The following is a 19564-nucleotide window of genomic DNA, read 5'->3' on the forward strand; positions in this document are numbered from 1 at the left end:
CAAAGCAGACGGCTCCGGAAGATTGTTGCAAATGGTGTCTAGCACAAGTCAGTTATTATTAGGTAGAGAATGCTATTGCAGTTGTTGTTCGAAGCCAGGCCGACGACCAAACTGCAATGCGGTAGCTATAGCACGATGTAGCTCAGCTGTCTGTAGCTTGGGTCAAGTGTAAGGTAAGGTAGGTAGCATAAACAAGACCATGCAGCACAATGATTGGCACATTGGCATGCAACCACTATACTTTACGCCGGCGTGGAAGAGGCACAAACGTAGCACCCTAGTTACCATACCTCTGGGAACCCAAGACCCAGCTTGTCAACAATGTAAGCGTATTAGGTCTAGTTGCACAATCCAGTGCACGCGGGTGGACTTTCTCATGGTCTTATGTCTTGGGTTGAGCTGGAATTGCTTTCATCACGAACCAACCCTAGACCTAGCTCGAAATCTCCACAGCTTTAGCATCCATGACAGTCGGTCTAGTCTGGGGCGCTACTCCGAACAGTCAATATAAAATCATTTATTTCCTGGCGAAACAATCACCCAATGAGCTTGTTAATGCGACACGATAAATGAGCGTTGAGGAGCCCAGACCTGGGCATGGAGACTTGTTGCAAAATGGACCTCTGTAGTAATTTAGTAAATGAGCAGCTTAAGAAATGACGAAGGGATCATGTGGAGGTATCAATTTGAGGGCATTGCAACCGGTGGGGCGGTTTGATTTCGCTGCAGATAAAGCCCCTTCTTTGCTTCTGGATTGGCAAATTTGGTGGAAATGTGACATCTCCGAGCAGCATGGGGTGCCCTGATTGTACTCATACCAAGGAAAGGTTGGTTGCAAGCCATACCCATGTTCCTTGTACAGCTCTGGAGAGGATTGACGAAAAAGGATCCTTATTGCTACGTACGACGTACGTCGTGGTAATTACATAGGACCCTTCAAAGGTGCAAAGGTCGGAATGACCAATCGAAGTCTAGACGTCGACCAGACGACATTGTGACAATTGTGTGGAAATTGTGGATCAAGGAACAAAATGCCATTGGTAAACAAACCCGTTGCCAGATGACAACCGCAACAAAACCAAACACGCATCAGGTACACAGCAAGCCAATCACTATATTCCCTGAAAGAAGAGAATAAACGAATTTTCCCAGACTTGACTCCTTGAAATGTTCTCACTTGGCCTCCGGAAGTTGCATCTGGTCAGTTCCTGAAGAGCTGGAACAAAAGTTGGCTGTCCACTCAGACTGCAACGGCAATGTCTCAATAGCTGTTTGAAAATGCCAGTACTACGATACAATAATAGAAAGTTTAGTGGTAAGTTTTGCCCTGACGCGGGGTTTCCAGGGTCCGCTTGTCTTATCTCCTGTGCACTGAGCCGCCTAGTCTCGATTGCTTATGTGTTTAATCACAGCGATTATCGCGAACGAGTGCTATAGGATGTAAAGTAAAGAATTTGGGGCTTGGGAATTGCGCATTGTCCCGGTGTTTTGGAACGGATGAACTCTTTGTTTCTATATCTTTTTCGGAGGGTTGCTGGCACGTGTTTCAAGCTTCGTAAGCGTGGCAGCGTCGCACGCGTTCAGCTGTTTTCTTTTTTCTTGGTATTTATCAACAGTGCTGTTTTTCAGTGTACTTTTCTGCGAGTCTTTTTCTTGCTTGGATATTTACACACTTACACACGCACACAAACACAAACACAAGTATATATTAGCAACATGTCATATGCTTTGGACTATCAAGGCGATGTTGCATATGCATATATGTTTATTTGAATGCCAAAGCTATGTTGTTACGAAGCTGATAGGTACAAATAAGGGAATCCTGAGCACTGATCTTTTTGACTGGACGGATGACCCTTGCGTAGAGTTCATGCGTCGATCGGAGGTAGGTAAGGCTGGAATCTCACTCGTTAGCACCCTCTCCATCATGGCCACATCATTGATTAATATATAGCTGATTCAATCACATATACTGAATAAGGTCTGATACACGTACGTGCATAACAATACAGTCCAGCTGCATCGACGTCAGTCCTATGAACGTGTGGGTAAACAAATATTGTGGCCAAATGACGGTGAACTAATTTGAACTTGGGGCCGACTGCGTCCGACTGGACAATAGCCCTACCACGTAATGAAGAAATGTGACAAGTCGTGACAGCCATTTGCTTCTGAAGCTTGCTGCAAGGTACAGCGCACAGGACCTTGGGAGGCCCACTTAGCCCCCTAGATCTTTTGGTCAGGTACTGTACCTGGCATTGCCGAGGGGCTAAGGCTTGGAGCTCCGCAAAACTGCGGCGGAATGGAGTTGAACACAACGTCGATCCCCATCAGCCCCGCTAATTTACCCGAAGATTCCTTGCTTAGTGGCCGTTGCTGGCATCAGCGTTGCTGGCGATAGAAATACGAGATGGATCCCGCCCACCACACTACCTAGGGTTCTGAAAGATTTTTTTTCCCTCACGCTATTACACAAAGTCGTCCGCATCTTGCGCTTCACACTCTTTTACCCAGCTGTTGAACTTGATTCAGTCGGCCTTACGCTCTCTACCACCACGTTCTTTCTTGTCAATCTTTCCTGCAGACCTCTGTTTACCAAGGCACAAGCCAATATCTACCAAGTTTCTACGACACTACCGCAGGTTTATCCCTTGCTCTTTGTTCGTATTATCTATCAGCTGTCGCGACTCCCAGTCCTTGCATAGCCTTCCACGCAGGAACAGACCAGCAACTTCGCAAGAACTATCCTCTTCAAACCCCACAAACAACAGAACAAGATGCTCTCCTCAAGCCTGTTCTACGGTGTTCTGGCCGCTGTTGCCACCGCCGTCACCGCTCAGACCACCGAAGGGCTCAGCACAACGACCTCCACGAGCACCATGACCAGGACCGTCACCATCACCCAGTGCAACCCGTCTATCACCAACTGCCCTGGTCGCAACACCAGCACCAGCACCACCAGCACCACCAGCACCACCGCCGCTGTCCCTACCATCATCGTGTCGAGTGCCAACCTGACCTCGGCCATGCCCAGCCCTACCAAGAACTCGACTGGTTACGTCCAGCCGACTTTGTCGCCCAAGACCACCACCGCCGTCGTGGTTCTCCCCTCAAGCGCCTCTCAGGCTCCTGTCGCTACCGTGCCCCCCACTGGTGCCGGTACCTCTGTCTTTGTCCAGAGCGGCCTCATGCTCGGTGTTCTCGGTGCTGGTATTGCCATCCTGGCATAAGCACCAGAACGGCTCTCTTCTCGACCTCGACCGGATTCTTGTCACGGGGCGCACCTGGCGCGCAAACCCACCCGAAGTTGACGCGGGATGCACTTTTCCCCTGCTGGGAAAGTTGACCTATCTTGCGCACTTCGCTTCGATTCTTTTGTTTACTTCACTTCTTCAAAAGATACCCACCATTTGTCAAAACACTGGTATTGTCTTGTGTCTAATTTAATTCATCAGGGGATGGCACGACGTTTGTTGTTGATTTTGGCGGTCATCGTCTATTTTTTTCTCTTTCTTATTTCACTTCTACTGTTCCATCTTTTTTTCTTTGATGGCATTTGAATGGAGCGGGTTAAACTTCTCATCTTCTTTTCTCTCTTGTCGACGGTCGTTCGCATTATGAGACATATTCCGCCTAGCATTATGTCTCACGTCGATCTATTTAGGTTGGCCATCGGTCCGGTGGTGCGGCTTGGTGTATCCTGCGCATTGGATCTGTATTGGGAGATGGCGTTTTGAACACATTGGGCGGAGGAGAGACGATAAACCTAACCCTTCAATTCTGAACGTCTCATGACAAAACCCCTTGAAAGTCCCAACTTGCGCTCTCCCCCTTGCTTGATGATGATACGCCTTCCCGTTATTGGTCTCCTCGAATAAAGTGTTGCCGAAAGCCCCCTTGCTGTTTTCGGTCAAAGCGCCGTTCCCCTCCTTGCTTATGAGTTAAGGGGACTCGGCCGGGGAGGCACACAGAAGAAACTTCCCACTAATCTTGCTGATCATTTTTTTTTTTTTTTTCTTAGCTGGCGTCGATTCTGTAGCGCAATTCACGTGCCAGCAAAACTCAGGGCCGCATTTTGTTTGATACCAGACGCGCGTCCACTCTTAACGCTCTAAGGATCCAATTCACCCCAGCCTTGCCCTTTTTGTTCACCTTGTGTTTTGCACCGGGCCCTTTCAAGATCCCTCCTCATAAACGCACAAGTGCCGTCTCACAAAACAAGGCCACTACAGTTCGGAAAATGCTGCACGAGGCCGTTGCGGTTAGAAACAAGGGCGGTAGTCAGTGAGCGATGACGACCATGGTCATGATGGTGGAGAGGCGCATATTGTCCTGGCACTTACGGGCTATTTTTTTTTTTTTTTTTTTTTTTTTTTTTTTTTTCGACAGTATCCTTCCGTTTTTCTCCCACCGGTCGTTCCGGGTATGTAAAAAGGAACCAAATAGGTAGGGTTTCCATGTTTGAACTTTTTTTTTTTAGCTGGTGCTCTGACCACACTCTCCTTTTGCGCATCTCGCGCAATACTTGACGTTTCCTTCCACCATCGCCGTGCAGCCACATGCCGTCGGCTGGTGATCGCAGATCTTTTTCGACATGACCTCATTTGTTTTTCCCACGTGAAGTGGGTAAGGGGTCTGGGCGCGGGTTTAGAATAAGAAGAAGAATAAATTAAACAAAGGAAGAAGAAAAATAAATAAAAGGCGGTTTTTTTGGTCTGTTCGTGCTAAATTCTGCCCACAGCCTCGTTCCTTTCAAGGCAGATTTTTTGATGTAAGTTGACGAATCAACCTGAAACAAACAAATAAAAAAATGAAGCCGGCCTTCTTTTTTCTTTGTGCTCTAGGCTTTAGAAAACCAAATGCTGAAAAATAAAAGACTTTCGTGGCCCGTCTGCTTTACTGTATCCCACCTTTCCCCCCTACCCTGCTGGGAACCGGTTGCCTGTGGTGGCGGCAGCCTGCCTGATATATAGTAGTGAAGCCCGTACGACCCCCTATACGAACCCCCTATCCGCATGAGTGAAACCGAGTACACAAAGCGCCCAGGAAATGATGTTGAAGATGTTGGTTTGTTCTTTGTTCTTTTCTTCTTCCCCTTCACACACACCATGTGGCATTCATTCATCCCAGATTCTACGCATGGAACGGGGGATTTGTAAGAGAGGGGGAAAAATTGTGACAGCCTTGGAAACCATAAGTGTAGGATGTTTACTCTAGAGAAGAAAAGGAATGACACTCTACGCGTGCGATGAGCATGCACGGTTGTAGGCCTTGGCTGTTACAGGATTTCTGTGATCTGCGCCGCTTTCATCTCGGGTCGTCCTTCCTGTTGGTTCAAATCTCATTGTCGGGGTCTTTTTTTTTCACCCGCTGGTTTATTTCTGTGCGGACACCCGTGGCCTGGGTCATTCCAGAAAATTTGATCTCGTATGTAAGCTCGGATCAAAAAGTCTGCAAGTAAATCGAACGGATTTGTGAGACCAAGAATTTCCATGCAGTCCCCGTGTGACATGCATCGGCGCACTCTTTGTGGAATTCTCGTCATATCTAAATTGCTATTCCGCTTCAGCTGCTGGTTTGCGTGGCTCTCGTCGATAAACGTCCAGGGCATGCGGAGGATCTTACTCTTGGCATCAAAACCCTCAGCGTCACCGAGCGGTTGTGAGACCCCTCACTGAGCATGGCAACCCGGCCCCCAGTCAATTCTTTGGTAATTCGGATAACGCCATCCCGGGCTTCACGGGGTCGGCCGTCCACATAAATCGCCGGCTCGTCCTACCTCAGCATCCATGTATGGTAGGACAATTGAGTAAACTATAGGTGTCGTCAGACGTAATATTCTCAAAGCAGGTGGCACATCAGCTGGGACCTTCAAATAATAGGCCAATAATATTGACCTTTTAGACTGTCACACGTTTTTTTTTTATCCGAACAAAGTCTTACAAGAATCACTCCTCGAGGCCTGGACTGGGCTGTGATTCTTACTGCCAAGGCGCCACCATTCCAAGACGACCGATGTTGTGACCGATGCATATGTATACAATAAACCAAGAAAAGCCAGCAAAAGCCAAAACCTGCCTAAGGCGGAGCTCCATCCATTACCGACCCGTAAGGGCCAGGGTCATACGAGCCAAAGCATGCGTAATCAAACCTAGCAAGAGCAGGCATTTTGTCCTGTGCAGACAGAAAGGCATCAAATTCGCACCAACCATCTACTCGTGATACGTCGCACTCCGGAAGGCTCCAGCCCAACGGTAGGGTGCGCTGGTTGAGCACAAAGTGCACATATTTGGTCTCGCCGCCGTTGACCATATAGCCCGAACGGTCCGGCTTCACTGGTTTGGGTGTTTTGATGATCTCAATATCGAGTCTTGCACCGAAGGGGGTGAGGTTGGCCACCGTAAGGTTGTGTTCGCCAGGGTACGTTGTTGGCTGCATAAGGTGAGCAAATTGCCTCAAGCCAAAGGCAGTTAGGATTGCCATGATATTTGTGTCGTGGGAGAAGTCGAAGTACAGAGTCTGGTTGAGGGGAAAAGTCTCGGTGTTATTGTCCAGTGTAATGTTGATCTGGGAACCTGAATATCCCAAGGTGTGGTTCTTCAGACGAGCGACTACCTCCTGCTGGTAGCCAATGCCCAGGGCTCTCTGAGGCTTGTCAGCTGCAGCACAACAAACACACTTTAGGACGGAACAAGTGTCGAGAATGACTTACTCCTATCGGTGACTGGAAGCCACTGATGCCAGCGAACCACAGATCGATCGAGTAACCAAAACCAATCCATTCTTCGTAGTTGAAGAGTTCACAGAAGCGACTGAATCCATATGCCACCTTGAACACGGATTTGAATCATGTTAGCAGCGGTAGCCAGGGCGCATGGTTTTAGTTGACATTTACCGTCTCATATGGACACAAATTCTGGGCGGCGTAGGTGTCTTCAATGGTCCAATGATAACCCTCGATCATGGCTTGGATCCGCGCGGTAGCTGGGCAATTGAATCAACGCTGTTAGTGCGTAGTATTCACAGGATCCTGGTAGTTCAAGATTCTTACCATTCTGCAGATAGTTGCCGACCCAAATCTTACGTGCATCATCTCCGACGTGCTGACCTGAACCGGAGGGGCAGTTGAGGTACCCGGCCAGAGAATTGTTAAAGCCTGATTCCTCGATAATAACCTCTATTGTGGCGTTCCGAGGCCTGCGAATGTTAGCATCTAATCGAAACCATGCAGCCGGTAGATACATACCATTCTAGTCCAAAGAAGCCTGCCATGAAATACTCGGCAGACTTGAGCATTCGGTCCTGGGTTGTTGTGCGCACTATGATCTTGCTATTCGGATTGTAGAGCCGGCCATAGTTGTACGCATGCAGAATTCCTTAAGGATGGGTTAGTAAAGTGGAACGCATGCGCAGTAAATAAGGACAGGTAAATATCTACCAGAATCAAAAAGTTCCTGTCGGCCCCTTGGAACGAGAATCTCATGGCCCAACTGATATTCCCAGTCGTTCAAAAAAGACAATGCCCCGGAAGCCTTGAAGGACTTGTTCTTCTTGGCATCGCTGATATGTTTGCCCAGTGCAGCTACGTCTGAGTTTGAAGTAGGGTAGCGGGAACCATGTCGAGAGAGCATCTTGTGAGCGGGAGTGTTAGCCCAGTTTCGCTCTCTCATCAAGTATGTCACATACGAAGGTGGTTTTGCATTATCACCTCTCGTTGAATCTCCCTGATGAAAGAGGGGAAGATTCGTAGAGGAAGAGAAGAACTTAAGAGAAGAAACAACAGACCTGCACCTGGATAATCTCTGCACCCGCAGGAAGGGGATACTCTCGAACTCCAAACCCTGGAGAAGGAGAGTATGGAGACAAGTGGCCCATCATCTGAAATATGCTCTTGTTTTCAGACCCCATGCCCTGGATTGGTATGGCAGTTTGCAGAGGAGCATTGGGAACATAGGTAGCAGTAGGGTCAAACGTGACTGTCTGCTGCAGAAAAGGCGCTTTGCCAGTAGCTGTCGGACCAGCCCACAGCTCCGGCGATGTACGGAAGTACTGAGGCACATCGGGATCAGGTTCGCAGGGGCAACTAGAGCCCGTGGTGGTTGTTGCAAAAAAAATTGGTTTGCTGGTGGCAAACCAAGCGACGAGGCATACTGCCATGAATGCAACAATCGCGGCCGTAATGGATTTCTTTGATGTCCGGGGCGGAGCGGGGCCCACGGGGAGCATCTTTGGGCCGGGTGGGCCATCATAATCGTCCTCGGCTTCGCCAGCATCGCCGAGCCGCTGGTACTCGGCGGCCGAGGCTGGCCTAGGGTTGTTGCCAGAGAATACGGCCATTGCAGCTGTCGGCAAACTGCTTGTGCAAACTCCAGCCCAGTACGAGCACTACAATTATTCGCGTCGTTGAAGGGATGCAACGTCAAAAAGCACCGCACGGGTTGCACGCCAAAACAAAACACGTTGAATTGAGCCCAAGCGCCAAGCCACACCCGTGCACCTTGATGGTGCCGGTTGTAATGTATCCATACAAGCTTTTGAGCACGTGACTCGGACACTGTGTTTAACTTGGCGTGAAACCGTAATTACAAGATAGAATAGAGAGGCTAGACTACCTTAGTTAGGTAGGTACCTACCTTAGACACCTACCTTACCTCTAACCGTTTTCACAGAACTACCTACTGATGTAGCGTACAGTCACCAAACTATATACGATTTAGCTACCTACCTAACAATACGCAAGTAAACTACTGTAGTTGTTATTGGAACAGACACTGTCATGTCCGCGGCTCTTTATTGACCTTGCATCAAAGCACATGCTTCCATGTGGACTACTTTTCCTTTTTCAATGGACCCAGCGATCGTGACAAGATCTTGGCACAACACTGACAGGCTTGTTGCGCCTAGGGGACAAGCCCAGTTCAACAGAAAAAATCTACCCCATAAATAGAACGGCCACGGAGTAGGTAGTAATCTGCGAAAATAAGCTTCTCTTTTGAACTGGCAGACATGGTGAATGATTGCACGCCCAGGGATTTTACCTTTCACCTACCTGTGTATAGCCAACATGCACTTGGCTGCCAGCTTCAACCCTCAAAAATCCATACAAATTCATATGCACATTTGTTGATGGTATTGTAGGCGTGCTGCCGGCCCCAGTTCCGCACAAGGTCCTGGCTCGCTTGGTAGCATCCCGGGTGGACGCAAGCCACCAAGATAGGGAAGGGAGGGCGCACGAAAGCAGCCGTACGCAGTACTGTACAACTTCGTAATTAGTTGGCCCAGACATGACTTGTGATTTACATGGGTTCTAATTGGTTGGATTGGTAAAAAGATAAGAAGACAGTCGTTATCTCTTGGCGTAGAGATAGCAGAACCCCAGACTAGCCTCTCCGTCATCGGCTTGACTCCACGTTAGATCAATGATGCCTTGAATGCCTGTTGGAAGCTGAAAGAAGTAAATAATCCGCGGGAGTCTTGAAGAGACAAGTGAGGCTTTGTTTTGCTTTGCTTTGCTTTGGCTTGCACTCAAAGAAATTCTCAATTGAGAAATAATTTGGTAATTATAAGGGGTGCCTTTAGATGATCAACATGATTGATTGATTATATTGAAAGCAATTGACTTTTTTTTTGATGCGTTCAGTTGCGTGTTTGTCGCGTGAGCAAAATAAAATGCCCGGCCGAGGCTCTTGGTGCTGAAGTAGATTGTAAGGGTAGGTACTGTTTTTGTGTGCTGAGAGTAATTCGTAATACTGATAGTACTGGGAGCGTCAGAGAGGTCAGGGGCCGTAAGTAATATCAGCAGACATGACTGCTTTAATGCTGCGCAGTGGATTAATCATTCTTGCACAAATCAATTTTTGCAACAGGATCGGTTTTGCTAGCAAACTTTGGACGGAAAGCGCGAACAAAGGAGACGCCGCAAGAAGTTGTGGGCCCTGCTCCCCGCGTTTTCCCGGTACTTTGTAGCAGGCAAAGCCCTATCTTAAGTAGGTATGACAAACTTTTGCTCGTTCCATCTGTCAGCTCTGCGTGTAACATTTTTTTGTGTCTTAGCAAATCCCACGACTCCAATACCGGCCGATAAGTCGACTAATTACCTAGGTAGCTTTGAATCGATCCATACCTTGCAGGGATCGGCCCAGGTATGGATCGACGTCTCACCCAGTGTTTACCCGAACACACAGCCTGCCCAGCCTCTGCCGAAAGCGCCTCAAAATCCCCAAGGCAGAGAGACTGTTGACAGTTGGACAGCCATCCATGTCTCAAGAGGGAGCTGAAAAAGCTGAGGTTCTTTTCTGGCTCAGATATAAGGAGAAAAAGGATCAAGCCAAGGCTCGGGATGCAGTGGGGGGGCATCTATCGCCCTGTCTTGCTCGCATGCGTCCGAAATACCTAGTCTTGCTAGCCTGTTAGGTATGGGTCTCGCCATATGTAACCTATCTACGACCCCACTTGGCGGGAACCATTACCGACTCTAGGGACGCAGATAGCTACCCGCCGCACCGGTACGTCACGGTGCCTCCGCTACGCCAGAATCGCTTCTGGTTGGGCACTCATGCCAACCCAGCCCAAACACCAGCCGTACCATTACCGGCACAACACAGTTTGACAGGTTTCCCTCACTGCTATCGGAAATATGAGGTGTGCATGCCTATCTGGACTAAGCTTTTCAAGACATGGAAAAGGTCGTGGCATCTCTTGATAATGCTCTCAATAGGGAAAAGAAGCTATCAGCCATGAGGAAGAATGCCTACAAGCCCCGATTTCCGTCCGATTCTCCGATGCTGCAACTGACTGCATTGCAACCTTCAGGCTTCAAAATTTCAAACCTTTTATGGAAAACCCTGTCAAGTTTGATGGAGGTAAGGTGATCCAGTTATGCTGCAGCCCACATCGTATTTTACTATCAAACTTAGGCCATACTGTGTTCAACTATGAGATGGGGTTTTTTTGTCATTTCCACTGGTAATTACCGCGGAAAGGCACCCCCGTCATTGGGCATGTGCCTCAGCCAGTCTGCACCCCGCGAACCTGACCGTCCCTGATAAGGTAACTTGACTTAACTAACTCAGCCCAGGGTTTACAACCACACAACCCACCGACCCCGGTGGCGCCACTTAGTTCTAGCGCGGGATGCCTAGGGAGGCTGGAACCAACATGACAAGGATTGGCATAGCCTATACGTCGTTTGGTACTTGCAAACTCGATTCTGCTGATGCCGAACCCGGCGGCCGCGACAACTTCAGCCGCCGAACCAAGAAGGGCAAAGCAAGGACCCTAGCACTGGGGTTCCCCAGTCGGTGACACCCCCTTCGGGGAATTCATTTGTTGATTGGCACCATGACCCTGCTTTCCCGTCGTGGGCTGCTTCTGCTTGCTTGGTCTTTTATTTTTATTTTTCTTAAATTTTTTTTTTCTCTCCCACGCGCTAGGTCTGCCCGCTGCATACACTTCATGGTTTGGGCCACTTATCTGCAATAAGTCATAGACTGAGACCAGCCAGACAGACAGGGGTTTTTTCTTGTCCTTGGTATTTGTAACCCCCATGCCTCCCCGGTCTGTCGCGTGAGTTGCGTGGAGCCACATATAAGTATATCGCGCATGCATCCTCCCTTCAGTCACGTCTCTGCCCTATTTAGTCCTGGACCTGTCCGCTACTTGACGTGTCGAGTTACATCGGAGCCCCATCCCAGCACTTTCACAAGCCGATACTAGGGGAGAAAACCGTCATCCGAACCTGAGCAATTGGCGTGCACACGATAGGCGCTTCCGGTCCAGCAGTAACAGAGCTTTCCGCTCGACCGTTCTGCTTAAGTACACAATGTCGTACTCGTGGATAGGGGCCCCGGCCCAATTTGTGAGTTCCTATTCTCTTGAGGGCCTTTTTGGTTATTTCGAATGAGCGTTCGAGTGGCTGACTGAATAAATCTTTTGGCAGAACGGCACCAATGACGAGACAGGTGGTGACTCTAGTTAGTCTCGCGAATTTCCCATGGAATACGATTTCCGCACACATGTTATAGCCTCGATCAGCCTACTGACCAGCTGCCCGGGTCTTTAGCCACCGAAAATCTGAACCAATGGTACCAATCCGGAGACCAGGCCTTTATCCTGGTTTCTTCGTGTTTGGTACTCATCATGGTACCCGGAATCGCCTTCCTCTACTCCGGTTTGGCCAGGAGGAAGTCTGCTCTGTCTTTGATCTGGGTGGTCATGATGTCCTTTAGCGTGGTAATTTTCCAGTGGTACTTTTGGGGTTACTCCCTCGCCTTCAGCACCTCGACGACAAACGGTTTCATCGGCGATCTCAGCAAATTCGGCCTCATGAACACCCTCGGGAAACCCTCACAAGGATCACCGCTCATCCCGGAGCTCCTTTACTCGTTCTACCAGATGCAATTCTGCGGAGTCACCGCGGCCCTGGTCATTGGAGCCACGGCTGAGCGCGGTCGTGTCGTCCCCGCCATGGTGTTCACATTCTTCTGGGCCACCATTGTCTACTGCCCTCTGGCCCATTGGGTTTGGAATGCCAATGGCTGGGCCTTCAAGTACGGCGTGCTCGACTACGCGGGCGGTGGCCCCGTCGAGATCGGATCCGGAATGTCTGCTCTAGCCTATTCTTGGGTCCTCGGGCGCCGCAACGAGAAGATGATGCTGAACTTCCGCCCGCACAACATCTCGCTCATCACTCTCGGAACCATCCTCCTTTGGTTCGGCTGGTTGGGTTTCAACGGAGGCTCTGCCTTTGGAGCTAACCTCCGCGCCGCCATGGCCTGCTGGAACACTTGCTTGACCGCCATGTTTGCAGCCATGACCTGGACGCTTCTCGACTTCCGTCTGGCCAAGAAATGGTCACTTGTCGGTTGGTGTTCGGGAACCATTTCGGGACTTGTTGCAGCAACACCGGCTTCCGGCTTCATTCCACCATGGGCTAGTATTGTGCTTGGTGTTGTGACTGGTGTCTGCTGTAATTTTGGTACAAAGGGTAAGTCGCAATTCTTTTACTACACCGCCATCTAATAATGCATGCATTGCGTGCACGTGCTAGATTACACTAGAGTCTCAAGCTGACTTGCATTGCTTTTCTTTTCCCCACAGTCAAATTCCTCCTCCGCATCGACGACTCCCTTGACGTGTTCGCCGAGCATTACATCGGTGGTGTTGTCGGCCTCTTCTTCAACGGCTTCTTCGCGGCCGACTACATCATTGGTCTCGACGGTGTCAACACAGGCCTCGTCACCGGCGGTTTCCTGAACCAGAACTACAAGCAACTCTACATCCAGATTGCTTTCATCGTGGCCGCTTCCGCCTACTCGTTTGTCGTCTCTGCGATCCTGGCCAAGATCATTGACATGATTCCTGGTCTCAAGCTCCGTGCCGACGAGAAGGCCGAACTTCTTGGCATGGATGACGACCAACATGGAGAGTTTGCCTACGACTACGTCGAGGTTCGCAGAGACTACCTTGCCTGGACTCCTGCAGAGAAGGACCCCAAGGAGGATGGGCATGCCGTCATGCCTCAATTGGGGATTGAGGGTCACCAGACCATCCACGACAACATCATCAATGGCGTTGGAAGCGTGCGGCACACGCCGGCGGTTCCAAACGATGCTCACACAGCACAGCAGCGCGACTCGGAAAAACCCAAGTCAGTTGACCGTTCCTCTGAATAAATAGGGGCCACCAGTCATGTTTGTTACTTCTTGTCTTTATTCACACAGATAAAACACTGTCGATGTTTTCTTTTTGCTGAGGGGATAGATATTTCTTTTTAAAAAGCTGGATCATACTGATTCAGTCGTCGTCATGACTGAATGGCGCTGTATTCTTTTTTGTTCCTTGGGGGGAGAGTGAACCAGACGAGCTTTGGCAATTACTCACTATTTGCCAAGCCAACACACCCTCAAGTCCAAGCTGGTCTATGTGAGCATTGTTCGGCGATTAGCGCTCAATTTTCCCTTCTTGTTATTGTAATAATACCCAACTGAGTAAACGCACTACCCAATGGTTCAGCTCTTGTAGGAATTGCATTCAGATATTTGCATTGGATGCACAACAAGGAGACCGGCACAGCTGGGATTTGTTTTTTTTTTTTTTTTGTGAGGTTCGAGATGAATCATTATACAAGGGTCATCCCCAGTGCTTCGAATCCACCCAACCGCCGGATAGTTCTAAACCAGATGGATGGGTTGAGTTTGTCTCAGCCTCGTTTGCAGTCGCGATTGTTTGACCACAAGACGCCGCCATTAGCAGGGATGAGCTTGGGCTGACTGTGGCCAGCATAAAGGTTATATTCGGAGCAGTCAGCTGAAGTGGTTGATGGGACGAGGCTGTAGTGCCAGACGATATGTGTGGCAGTTGCCGTCTGTACCCAAGTCAGCCTGCCCATCTTTGCATCAAGGCTCATCTACAATCCTCAGATGTCCCATCTCCTTTTCTCCTCCAAGTATTGGGAGCTTGAGGCATCATGGTCGTCAAGAGATCAGCGCAAGTCGGCGTGGAGCGGCTACCATGAGGGACTATGCCCTGGATGGATCGCCTCTTCTCGAATGATAGCCTTGTCAATACTCGGCGATCCTCGGACAGATGTCGCTGAGCAAATGACAAGCCATTTAGTCTCCTCTCGTGCCTGGCGATGCCCTAACACGGCTGGGATAGTTCTGTCTCGTTACTTGCATCGCTATCTGGTTGAGGTTGAGGTCCACGTCAACATTCTCGGATCTGGATCGAAGGGGCTGTACTGGCTGATGTTGACGTGGCGATAGTCAAGATATCGAAGCATTGGTTACCGCTACTATGCCGGAAAAAAAGGTACAGAAAGTCTAGAATAGCTTGTTTGATGACACCCCAGTCACCGAATGGATGGGAGACTCTGAGTTCGCAACTGCTGCCATGGATGTGCTTGGGGACCATGTTCCAACTCTTGTGCCATTTGCAAAAGGAAGAAACATAGAGCTTTGAAGTGTGGCGAACGTACAAAAGCAGGGGGCAAAGGCTTGAATGCATCGCCCAAAGTTCTTCTCCGATGCTCCAATCTCGCAAGGACGTGTCGAGGACGGCATAGGCTGATCTATGTGCATTTCCAACAAATGTTGAGCATTGAAAAGGGTTATCCCAACCGCCAAGCCGCTTTGGTTATAAATCCGCTTTCCAAACTCTGTCATAAAGTCCTTTGCTTGTTGGGTGTGGGGGAACTGAGGCTCGTCTCCCATACTGGTCGATCGACCTGCTTTCAGCAGTGGACATCCTGGGGCAGTACCATAAAATCCCGTATGCCGTTTGGAACGAGCTACAATAGAACAAAGATAAGCGCCTATATCGACGCTGAAGGAGCAGCTATAAACAACCTGAAAGAGCTAGGCAGGGTCCTCACCCGGGAAGCCACTCATAGTATCTTCATCCCTGGGAGCATGGGAGTTCCATTATACGATAGCACCTTGAGCAATAAACAAGATTTGTCTGCACGAGTGCGTACTGTCCTGATGTCAATGGAATGACCTGGGCCATGGTTTGAAAATGTATCAGCAAACGAGTCGGGCCGGCAGAGTCGCGAAGCTCCTTGTCCTGGATGAACATGACTGATCAGAAAGACAAGGCTCTGTCTGTCATTCTCTGCTCGTCACAGCCGGAAGTAATAACAGCACCTTGGTCTTTCTCTACAAGGAACGTCTCGATCTCGACAATAACAATACTTTGGCGGTATCATGCCCCTGACCACTCGACGATAACTGCTCATTAACGTTGATTCGGAGCTTTGATCGGGGGCATATTATAGCATCAACTACAACAAGCTGCTTGTTTCATATTACAATTTACCACCCTTACTTCCGCAATTTAGTAGTAGATACCGACAGTGACAGCTACAAGGTAATACTTGTCAGCTCTGGGGAAATCCGGGCGGAAGGATCTCTTTACAAGACCCTAGCGTTTGGATCTTCGGCGCCCAGGGCTAGGTGGCTCTTGTCGTTTTGAAACCAAGCCAACCAGAGCATCGGGGTGGTTAACTAATGTACCTATGCAGTAACTATACCGTCAAAGTCTACTAAGTCCATGCTTGGTTCATGGTTCAGGGGTCGAGGGAAACAAAACAGCTGCACATTGAATAACGTTGAGGACTGCAAACCCGGATTTTCCGGTTGACGAGGCCATGGACACGGTTCACTCTCCACATGTAAAGGCACATGGTCACCAAGCCTACAAGTCCACGATTCAACCAGGGACGGGGGGCCGTGGCACGATGGCTTGGCTTTGGTGGATCTTCTTGGGAGTATATCTACTTTTTATCGGAAAAAGAACCTCGGTGACAAAGGTGTGTCGACGACCGACTTCCATCAGACCCGGAACTCTTACTCTTGACCGATAGCTCAAAGTTCTGGCTAAAGAGACCCCCGAAAACATCTAATATGGAATTGCTTTTAATCTGTCTACTGTAACATGACATGATAGTTTGTGGTTGTTGGCCCTCCTGACCAACCATGAGATTGATATTGAAATACCTGGCTATAGTAGCAATAGCTTGCATCCAGATGTGATCTTAACGTCATATATCGTTAGTTAGCTGTATGGTAGTCGCAAAAGCCACATGCCCTTAGCGAGTTATCTATATACTGGTATCAAACACAATTAGCATATCATCCACCCTGTAAGAGGAAATCTATAGGATTACGGCGATAAGACTGACTGTCTTGGGCTTTGCTCACTCACCTCCTTGCTGTTATCATTGATAATATACCTTCCAAGCAATTATTGCACAGCAATGACGACACCGGATTGAATTTTGTAGTTGTATCGCTACCCAGGCTTTTTAGGCACACGCAGCTGGCCGGCGCCGCTGTCTTCGCTCCCAAGGACTGTCCTGAAGGGGGTTACACGGCGTTCACTACAACCCTTTTTTTTCTTGTTTCTTCCAATGGGCAGAACCGCCACGACACTGACTGCATTCTTGGCTAAACTTCACGTCCGAGGCAGAGTTTTGATAAGTTTCCATAATACAGATACAAACCCGAGAGGTTAGCTTTTTTTTTTTTTTTTTTTTTTTTTTTTTTTTTTTGTAACTGTATCAGTAAGCCACCCACACCCTCGACCAAGTCAAATTAAGGAGACGAACAAATACAAAACATGGAAATAAAAGTTCCAAAACATACCCTCCAAGTTTTTTTTCAATATAGCAACCCATCCCAAAAGACAAAAAAAGAACACGGCAGCCTTTGTCAAGCGCCTACCCCTCTCGTACACGGCAGAGCCGGACCTTTTTCTCCCACGGGACGCGCCAAGAACTCACAAAAAAAAAAAAAAACAAATCTCGATTATGGCGGCTTCGCGTTTCCCCCCATCCTCCCCAATTTCTCCTACGGGCCGGCCGCAAGCGGCCGCTGTCTTTCTAGTGTGGGATGTGCGGGATGGGGTTTCGGGGGGCCAAGGTCACGGAGCATGTGTTCGGGGGTAGTGAAGGTGGTTTTTTTTTTTTTAAACGAAATGAATGGCTTCCAAATCCCCTGCAACCACCCGAACAACAGATGACCGGTTCGCAGAGTCTGACTTTTGAAGCCCCCCCTCCCCTAGCGTCATGTCGTTGCACAACGAACGACAGGGGAATGTTTTCTCGTCTTGTGATTTTTTGACAATGCAGTGGAATGCAGTGAAAAGAGATTATGTCGTGGACGTGGACAGGCCATGTTGATCGAAGAAAAACCTCGAAATGAGACCAAACGCTGTCCTCATATTAGATTTATCATCAACATAAAAAAGTGAAACCCACCAATGACCTAGGGGGGTTTGACAATCTACTACGAGATGCGTCGGAGAAGCAAACCTTTGACAGCGGTAAAGCTTCCCGTCTGATAGTGACGATATTAGAGAATATCTAGAACTAGTTTCAGATAGTTCTAGTCTTCTTTGCATGTTCAAAAAGACACTTTTCTTTTTTTACCCGAGTGCAAGGCGACGGGCCAAGACCGGCACGGACATGTAAGCAGCTTGAAGAAAAAAACTGCAGAGCCAAGCCTTAACCGTATATCGCTTCGCTGTTCCACCCCTGGAAATGATCAAAACAAAACAAAAAAAAAACTCCCCGGAACCGACCTCGGGGCGGTGGCGACAAGGAGGGAAAAAAAACCATAAAAAAGGCTTCCCCCCTGATGGAGATTGCAGGCCCCATCGGGAATATGATCATCACCAACAGTGGGCTTTCTCGGGAAAAGGGGCACCAGACGGTAACCGTATACAGACGGTACTGCAGGTAGCCTCACCACATGCCGTGGTCTTTTTTCTTTCCCATTTACCACAAAGTATGTTCGCGTTCTTGGCATTGTTTTTGACATGTTTTACAACCAACCAGAGTAAGACCACCCACGGTGCGCCAGACGCGGTGTAACGTTGCTAGTATTCGGTATCTGTATCGTTTGGCTATAGTCGGGAGCCTAGGATGGGGGGTTTCTCAGAGGCCTTCGATATCCTAGAAGATTCTTTGGCTTGCTTGCTTGCTTCCTTATGACGAATCAAGGGAAGGCTTCAATGCATTTTTTTTGCTAATGACAGCCACGATGACAAAAGTACGAGAACAATTATGTATTCTCGTTGGATCACATGCGGCTTCCTTTCCACGAGGGGACGGAAAAGAAAATCCAAAGGGGGTGCCTATCAACATCCAATGGGGTTTAGGGCCGCTCTACGTATTTCGCACAAGAGTGTGTTGACAAGAAAGCATTTAAACCATGTCAAAACAAAACCCCCAGGTCTAGAACCCCTTTTTTCACTCAGGGTGGGAAACAAAAATATGCATAAGGCAAATGCCCTTTATCCTTCCCTTTGCCGATCTCTTGTTTTTGAGCTAATTGAATTAAAAAAAAAATAAGGGAGGAGGGGTGGCTAAAATAATTCCGATGACAGAATTCTGTGATACGTGAGACTGAACATTCTTGGGTAGAAGCAAAGAATTGGCACTTGTCAATCGTTTTCATGTTCAACGTGGAAGGTAGCGTTTTGTTGAGGAAGTGTATTCGGGGACAGATCGTCAACCATCACTTGTCCTGCTTCTATGCGCCTCATTGCGCCTGCATCTCGCTGTCTGCAAAAAAAGCCATCAGCATAGGCACCTCAGTGCGCTATGGGAAATTCAGTTTCTGCAGGATGCTGCTTTAGTTATCTCAGAGCAAGATTTTGATGCTTCTAATCTATGTAAAGTCTCTTCGCAAGAAGATAAAGAAAAAGAAAAAAAAGAAAAACAAAAGGGTTGTCAGTGGTTATCAAGTGCAGCTTGAGCATCGGGAACATACATCGGGCCGCAAAATATACACCATCACAAAACCCAACGCACACAATCCAAAAAAGAAGGGTTGCATTTCATGTATAGCCACATGGATACGGTACTAGCATCATCAAACCAAACATGACGTTTTCGTGGGGATCTACATTCGAAGTAGGTAAGACGGGTGCTTATTCGGGGGAGGGAGAAGGCGGCCCGTTTTGATTGAGAGCGGTTGCTTTGCTCCGAAGAGTTGGTAACGTGTTTTCTTCGCTCCCCAGGGCTGACTGCATTTCCTTGGAGAGTCGCAGGGGGGGGGGG

At 48.7% G+C, this 19564-nt stretch overlaps 4 protein-coding genes across 4 annotated transcripts; 2 read left to right on the top strand and 2 right to left on the bottom strand.

Annotated features, from left to right (window-relative positions):
- Nucleotides 1-2777: 2777 nt before the first annotated feature.
- On the top strand, nt 2778-3230 carry PgNI_08801 (uncharacterized protein; the record flags this gene model as incomplete). Its single annotated transcript, XM_031128791.1, has 1 exon — nt 2778-3230. The coding sequence occupies one exon, from the start codon at nt 2778-2780 to the stop codon at nt 3228-3230; it is 453 nt and encodes a 150-aa protein (XP_030978841.1).
- A 1246-nt stretch (nt 3231-4476) lies between these two features.
- PgNI_08802 (uncharacterized protein) lies at nt 4477-4596 on the bottom strand (the record flags this gene model as incomplete). Its single annotated transcript, XM_031128792.1, has 1 exon — nt 4477-4596. The coding sequence occupies one exon, from the start codon at nt 4594-4596 to the stop codon at nt 4477-4479; it is 120 nt and encodes a 39-aa protein (XP_030978452.1).
- A 1310-nt stretch (nt 4597-5906) lies between these two features.
- On the bottom strand, nt 5907-8403 carry PgNI_08803 (uncharacterized protein). Its single transcript, XM_031128793.1, has 7 exons — nt 7786-8403; nt 7439-7631; nt 7247-7376; nt 7052-7197; nt 6896-6984; nt 6713-6829; nt 5907-6645 (listed from the first exon to the last, which is right to left on the bottom strand). The coding sequence occupies exons 1-7, from the start codon at nt 8335-8337 to the stop codon at nt 6079-6081; spliced, it is 1794 nt and encodes a 597-aa protein (XP_030978785.1). The 5' UTR covers nt 8338-8403; the 3' UTR covers nt 5907-6078.
- Nucleotides 8404-11432: 3029 nt separating this feature from the next.
- Nucleotides 11433-14139, top strand: PgNI_08804 (uncharacterized protein). The gene is made up of 4 exons (XM_031128794.1): nt 11433-11857; nt 11939-11976; nt 12024-12985; nt 13099-14139. The coding sequence occupies exons 1-4, from the start codon at nt 11822-11824 to the stop codon at nt 13671-13673; spliced, it is 1611 nt and encodes a 536-aa protein (XP_030978450.1). The 5' UTR covers nt 11433-11821; the 3' UTR covers nt 13674-14139.
- Nucleotides 14140-19564: the final 5425 nt, after the last annotated feature.

Source organism: Pyricularia grisea, assembly GCF_004355905.1.
Source record: "Pyricularia grisea strain NI907 chromosome V map unlocalized Pyricularia_grisea_NI907_Scaffold_6, whole genome shotgun sequence".
NCBI classification, from domain to species: Eukaryota; Fungi; Ascomycota; class Sordariomycetes; order Magnaporthales; family Pyriculariaceae; genus Pyricularia; species Pyricularia grisea.

Coding starts and splice junctions, on each gene's coding strand:
- PgNI_08803 (XM_031128793.1), bottom strand. CDS start 8,337: ATGGCCGTATTCTCTGGCAACAACCCTAGGCCAGCCTCGGCCGCCGAG. Junction 7,632..7,785: donor CAGAGATTATCCAGGTGCAG/GTCTGTTGTTTC, acceptor CCCGCTCACAAG/ATGCTCTCTCGACATGGTTC. Junction 7,377..7,438: donor ACAGGAACTTTTTGATTCTG/GTAGATATTTAC, acceptor CCCATCCTTAAG/GAATTCTGCATGCGTACAAC.
- PgNI_08804 (XM_031128794.1), top strand. CDS start 11,822: ATGTCGTACTCGTGGATAGGGGCCCCGGCCCAATTT. Junction 11,858..11,938: donor TAGGGGCCCCGGCCCAATTT/GTGAGTTCCTAT, acceptor ATCTTTTGGCAG/AACGGCACCAATGACGAGAC. Junction 12,986..13,098: donor CTGTAATTTTGGTACAAAGG/GTAAGTCGCAAT, acceptor TTTTCCCCACAG/TCAAATTCCTCCTCCGCATC.